We start from the raw sequence: 6399 nt of genomic DNA on the forward strand, positions 1-6399 counted from the left end.
GTTGCAGCAAAAAGAAATGGTTGTTCAAAGTAGAACAAGACAAACCCAAGATCCAAGCCTCCATAAAAACCTAAATACTGAAATTCCAAAGGTGCCCTGGAAATAAACTAAATAGGACTGCAGGCACCTAAAGTGGTCAGAGCTACATTGCTTGCCAGTTTTATTGCATTCCAAAGTGGACCTAAGTTCCATACATTTTGCATGCACGCAAGCAAAGTGTAATGCTTTAAGTTTTGCATATAATTGGTTTTCACAGGTACTTGCCCTCATTTGCTTCCCTACCCAAAAAGAACAGCACCATCTACTTCATGAATTTGAATGAAACATTATCTAAGTCCTGTGCAGTAGCCTTTATTTTGAGCTTTGTGCACAATAATGCATTGTATATTGTCCCATCCAGATAAGTTAGTTCTCTTCTGCAGCCTCTCACCTTTGTGAGCTGCTACAAAGTCACAATATTACAGTAATCACCAGGGGAGAGAAATTCTCCATGATCACTCATCATGATATTATTTTTCCAGTTTAAACCTAGGTATAGTTATTTGCCTTAACCCATTTTTTTTTAATAATAAAAGTACGATTTTCTGTGCCACCAATGGGGGGTACTTCCTATACAGATGACGGCTAAAGGCAAAACATTCAACCAAAGAGACAATAGATGCCATAGTTGAAACAAAGTCTGACAGATATCAAACAGTCTCTCTCAGTCTTTAGAAAAATAATAAAAGTTACAGCTCATTGTACATTTGCATAATCAATAGGGTTCAGAAAGTTTATAAAGAATGTGGCTACACAGGCCAATTACATTTTTTTTACTTCTAACCTGTGGTCATTACAACAAAATAGTCCTACATATTTACCAACTCCAGTCCAACTTTCTGCAAATCTGGCTGCAATACTTACCTACTTACCTCCTCTCTGACACTAACCCCTCCCCATAGTAACTTTTATTCCCTCAAGGTGTCCTCAGTTATTCAACCTAGGTGACAGAGCACAAACCTTGAGAGGAGGACATCAAGAATTTACTGAGAGGGCTTCACCATGGCATGCTGCACTCACAGTTTAAAGATAAGTTTAAAAGCGTATATTTGCAATTGAGTACCCCTGGTTATTTTTGGGAACATCCTCTTTATAATTATTGCTCTTATGGTAGCTTTACAGTTAATACAATTGCTGGGCCTACCATGCAGAACGTTTCATCTAATAATACATGGATGGCATGATGATAGAAAAACAAGTCTCCCTGTAAATACATACATAATTGTAAAAGCATATGCATGCCAAAACAAAAATACCACAGGTCCTTAGATATAATGGCTACATTAGTTTTTTTAATAGAAGATATTTGCTGATCTGGAGAGAAATGCCACTGCAATTGTTACTTCCAGCAAGCTTTGAGAAATCTCAAAGAACATATTATTAGTTTTCAATTCTACCTTTGAGGAGAAATTAGATGGTGCGAGTGCCCTTCCAAATGAGGACATAATCAGACCAAGCTCTCATTGGAGGAGGAAATATTCTGTTCCTCATATAGGAAACATTGTTTGCTATGTAAGTATAGTGCTATGTGTGGTTGCATTTTAACTTTCCCTAGTAAATGATGGATATAGCTATGCCTGAGGCTGCTGCCTCTCCAACCTTACTTCTAAGTGTGTTCCTGTCTCTAAATGCAACAGAAATTCCCTTAAGCACTAGGAAACATAATATTATCCAATTCATAGCCCGACTCTACAGTGTCTTACCACCCCCCCAAATAAAAAAATCAGCTTTTTCATAAGTTGCCAAGAGTACAGATGCCACGTCAGCCATGCAAACACATGATACAAGTTCTCTAACTGCTGGTTAAATCCTGCCTAAAATAAAATTCATAACTCTACTTTCATATTTTGTTAGGCAGCTTCCGAACCGAGACTAAGCTCAGTTATGCATGGCCAGGTATTAACTCAGAATGTAGGCTTTAGCAACACAGTGTCTGCGTGACTTTTTAGAAAAAGAGACATTTGATAGCAGTAGAAGATGACATTTTATAACATGTAAAGTTCTACTAATATTGATCTTTACAGCTCAGCAAACTTGGATTATTAGCTCTGGGGTCCTAAAACTGACTTATTACCACCATGTCTGTACAAACAAGTGATATATTTTGGTTTATTTGGTAATGCTCAGGTATACAGGTACCACTCCACACCCCTGACTTATCAGCTAAATGGATATAATAATTCAGATTCCATTACTCCTGGATTAGGACAGCACCGGGTATCTGACTACTTTCCCAGCTCAGCCCTCAGTGAACATCCATGTAATCTCCCTGGATCCTTTAAGCCATGAATGCCACAGAAATGTGCTTGTTGTTGGTATAATCAGCACCCACCTTGTCCAGCTCAACATCCTTAAATATCTTAATTTTACTATTATTTAAAAAAAAGTCTCTGTGTAGGGTCAATATAAAGTCGCTATTTGACACAAAACCTAAACAAAGACTTTTTACGGACACAAGTAGTGGAACATCTATGGTTTACCTTTTCTCTTTGTACTGTCCTTCATAGTTATAGTTATCTACTCAACTCCAGTGTTGGCCATACATCCATCATTTCATATCTGTGGCTTTAAAGTGGTAAATGCCGGTCAGTAGACACCCATATATCTGCAGCAGTCACCAGTGACTCCCAATCTCTCCTAATAACAGGACAGCTCCCTCAATCTGTCAGCAGTCAAAACACATTTTAGGAACACTGAAAAGCTAGAAAACACCAAAATGTGTGGGGCACAAGAAAGCTGGGGAGAGGGGCAAGTGTCAGGGCCAACAATAATAACCCCAATAAGTGTAAGGGTCAACAATACCCCCAACTCATTCTTTAACATTTTCCCTTCGTGCCCAATGGTGTTTCTATTACCAAGTGCCAGATTTACAGCTCACCTTGTCCCTTGCTTTCTTTTTACGGTTCCCTTCATGTGAACTTCATGTGAACTAGGCAGGTGCAATTGGAAACACGTGTGGTAAATCTGGACACTTCTTATTTTTAAGTACTTGATTTAAGGGGAAGGGGTTAAATCTCTGCAGATAGTGTTTTTTTTTTAATCTAATCTAATGACAATATTCCATAACTTTGCATAATTCCAATATTTCCTGTAGCAGTTTTACAATGCTGCTAACCTGCCCCTACTCCAGTGGTGTCAAACTCTAGCCCGGGGGCCAAATCCTTTTTTTTTTGGCCCCCAAAGGAATCCTAAGTATAAACTGCAGCTGTCCCGCTGCTGCATTGAAATAGCGCCGCTACAACAATGTCCATCATCATTCGCGTCTATAGACCAGCGGGCTCTCTGCCTGTGCGCGGCCCCGCATTGGACTGTTTTATAAACGCAAATAATGCAGGGAACTTTAGTAGCTGCGCTATTTCAATGAAAAGAGAGTTCCACCGGTGGGCCACTCATAGGATTTAGCCCCACATTGGCCACGTCTGGCATTTCCATCACTCCCCCTCAGCTGTACTTTTCCTTGCTACTCAAAGGCATGGACTTAATGGGTTAGATTTTCATAGAAGAATATTGTTATTATTATTGTTAGCCTGTGCAAAAAGGTTACCACTGAAATTTAACTCAGAAGGCTACAAATAGAGAAAGGCATTTCCATATGAAAAGGGGTTTACATGTAATGAGAAACATTTCCTCAATTTTTTCAATAAATTTCAAGATTGGCCCGCAACTTTGTCTACAGAGGGCCTTTAGATTAACTTTATTGTAGCTACACATTCAAACTGTAATATGTCCAAATCACCAAGCTGTATGTGTGATGGCTTTATTACTTGTAATTTTCCATTCTTTTCACCTGCCAGCTCTGCAAATAGCACACCTTTTGTCCCTTTGTGAATAAACTTTCTTCTCCAGTGTATTTATGGGGGCAGCCATGGTTGTCACATAGTCAACTATACTAGGTGAAAATGTTTTTAGCCTAAAAAAAAAAGAAAGAAAGAAAACCAATGCAGCCACATATCTTGGAACTGGTAAACTGCAATATATTCCATTTTTTAATTGTGGCATTGTAAATTCAAGAGTTGTAAAGACAGACCACGGCATACTATAACTTTTGGGTTTAGTCTATAAAATAAAGTGGCCCTTGGTATTTAGAGGAGCCCAAAACCACTAAAATACAAGTCATTTAGAAGGTATAGTACCAGTTAAAAATTTGGACAAGCCTTCTATTTCAATTTTTTTTATCATGTTTATTATTTTCCACATTGTAAAATAATATTGACATGCAAAGTAAAAAGGAACACATATGGAATTATGTTTTCAACTAAAAAGTGTTAAACAAGGATACATTTATTTTGGGATTCTTCAAATAGCACACTTCTAGCATTGTCTATATTGGAGAGCCTGTTGAATGAATCCATTGATCTCTGGTGGTGACTTTTTACATAATAGAGCACAACATTCAGAATAATTCGTCTGTTTTTATATGTGTGGAGGTGTGATTGCAAGCTATTGAAATGAAAAGGTACTTTCAAGAAATGTGTCAATACAGGAAAACATGTGGTAACTATTTTAGGGATTGCGGGTTATTATAAGGGTTGACAATAGGTCAAGTCAGTTTTTCTAAACCAGGGTTCCACCAGAGGTTGATAGGGGTTCCCTGGGCAATGAGCAATTTATTCCTCTCAGGTCAGTTTATGATCTTTTTGGCCATCTGTAAGGGTGACATTCTTCCTACTGGCCAGTAATGAAAGAGATATTCTTCTCATTGATCACCATGGTAATGTACTGTGAGCCATGGATATAGTAATTATAGAAGGGGTTCCCTGAAGAACTAAAAGTTAAGGGGTTCCCCAAGTTTACAAAACACGGTGTTAAGTGTTTGTGTTGATTTTTGGAGCAGACTAAATATGACCGTACATTGGTTGAATGGGGCTTACCCATGTGAATAATTAATATGTGTCTGATATCATTTACCTGACATACCTCAGTGCTCCCCACCAACCAGAAGCCAATGGAAGTTACAGGAACATTAGCTTAGGGCGGGGGATTGCATGCTTGATCAGGCTCATATAGATTAAACAGTGATTGGGAATGTCCTCCTTTTACATAGATCATGTTGAATTTGTTTTTTATTAAATAAATATTGCTGGCTGCTAAAACAAATGAACGGATCAGGGTCCCTATTAGAAGATCTATTTCTTGCATGGACTTGTTGCTGATAGATTGCTTTGCTCAGCTGTACTTGGAGATAATTGGAAAATTGCTATGCACATGGTCAGTACTAAGGAATGGAAAAGAATGGAAAAGTGTTGGGAATTCTGCATATTTTAAGGGTAAGAGCACTTCCAATAAAATAGTCCAGCGCCAAAATGTATGGAGCTAAAAAAAAACATACCAAACAAATATACAAACATACCATGACAGATGATCTCTATGTATATATTATATACATCCTGTACTGAACCCTGCACTTCAGTTATATGTCCAGCTACAAGCAGCCATATAAACACTGGACAGGAGCAGACCCCATCAATACAGTGCACATGGCACTCCATGCATTGTATACAGGGACATGCTGGGACTTGTAGTGCACAGACATTATATAGAAATAAGATGTGGACTTAGCAGACACGGGAAGACGCTGCAAACACATTTCTGGGAAATTTACAAAGTTTGTAGAAAGTTTTGTGTGTGTACTTACACATCAGGGTGCTGAATGCCACCAGTGCCAGCACTGCCTGGATGAGGACCCCGAAACGATCCATCAGCGCCCCGTTATCACAGCCCTGAGGTCCGGCCTTTACCAGCTCGCTCATGTTGGTGACATTTTGCAGGATAGCCCAGCCAGCCGTGTCTGAGGAGTCCATGCTGTGCTGTGCAAAGAAACACAGCGACCACTGCAATACACAGGCTGGGGGAGGGGGCAGGATGTGTGACCCGGGAGCTATGTGCAGCGCTCTGTGTAGCGCTCTGTGTGCTGGGTGACAGGACCGGGCTCCCTGCACACATGGAGGGAATTATCTCTATTATTATACATTGTAAGTTCTGCTGACCCCTCACAGCTTACTTCTGTGTGTGACAATATGTGTACTGGTGGTACAATAAAATATATGTGAGCCTGTGTGCAAAATACATCATCACGTCTCTGATATTAGAGGTGATTGCACTGTTTAATGTTTTTTATTTTCTATATTGGGCTCAGAATTTATTATGTGGTATGTACACCAAGGTAACACAATATTTTAAAGCCCTTCCGCTATGTGGTCTTTGTGCATACGCCTTTCACTATAAATACATAATGGTCTCAAACCTCTCAACTTCAGGCTTTTGTAAAGAGGACACTGAACATTCGCTGCAGTCCAGGGGGGCAGTGTCACTGATTAGACACTCTCCGTGACAGACCCCCGGGGCAGACCTTAGTGACAG

The 6399-nt window shown here is 39.5% G+C and overlaps 1 protein-coding gene across 2 annotated transcripts in view; it reads right to left on the reverse strand.

Moving 5' to 3' along the window:
* LOC140324176 (store-operated calcium entry regulator STIMATE-like) overlaps window positions 1–5885 on the reverse strand; it is a 41615-nt gene extending 35730 nt beyond the window's left edge. For both annotated transcript variants that reach the window (XR_011919503.1, XM_072401831.1), the window contains exon 1: window positions 5675–5885. Coding sequence is in view for 1 of the 2 variants with exons in the window: in XM_072401831.1 (XP_072257932.1) it covers window positions 5675–5840 (166 nt within the window). In the remaining variant the exon portion in view is untranslated. The remainder of the gene's footprint in view (window positions 1–5674) is intronic.
* Window positions 5886–6399: the final 514 nt, after the last annotated feature.

This window comes from Pyxicephalus adspersus, chromosome 2, assembly GCF_032062135.1.
Source record: "Pyxicephalus adspersus chromosome 2, UCB_Pads_2.0, whole genome shotgun sequence".
NCBI lineage: Eukaryota > Metazoa > Chordata > Amphibia > Anura > Pyxicephalidae > Pyxicephalus > Pyxicephalus adspersus.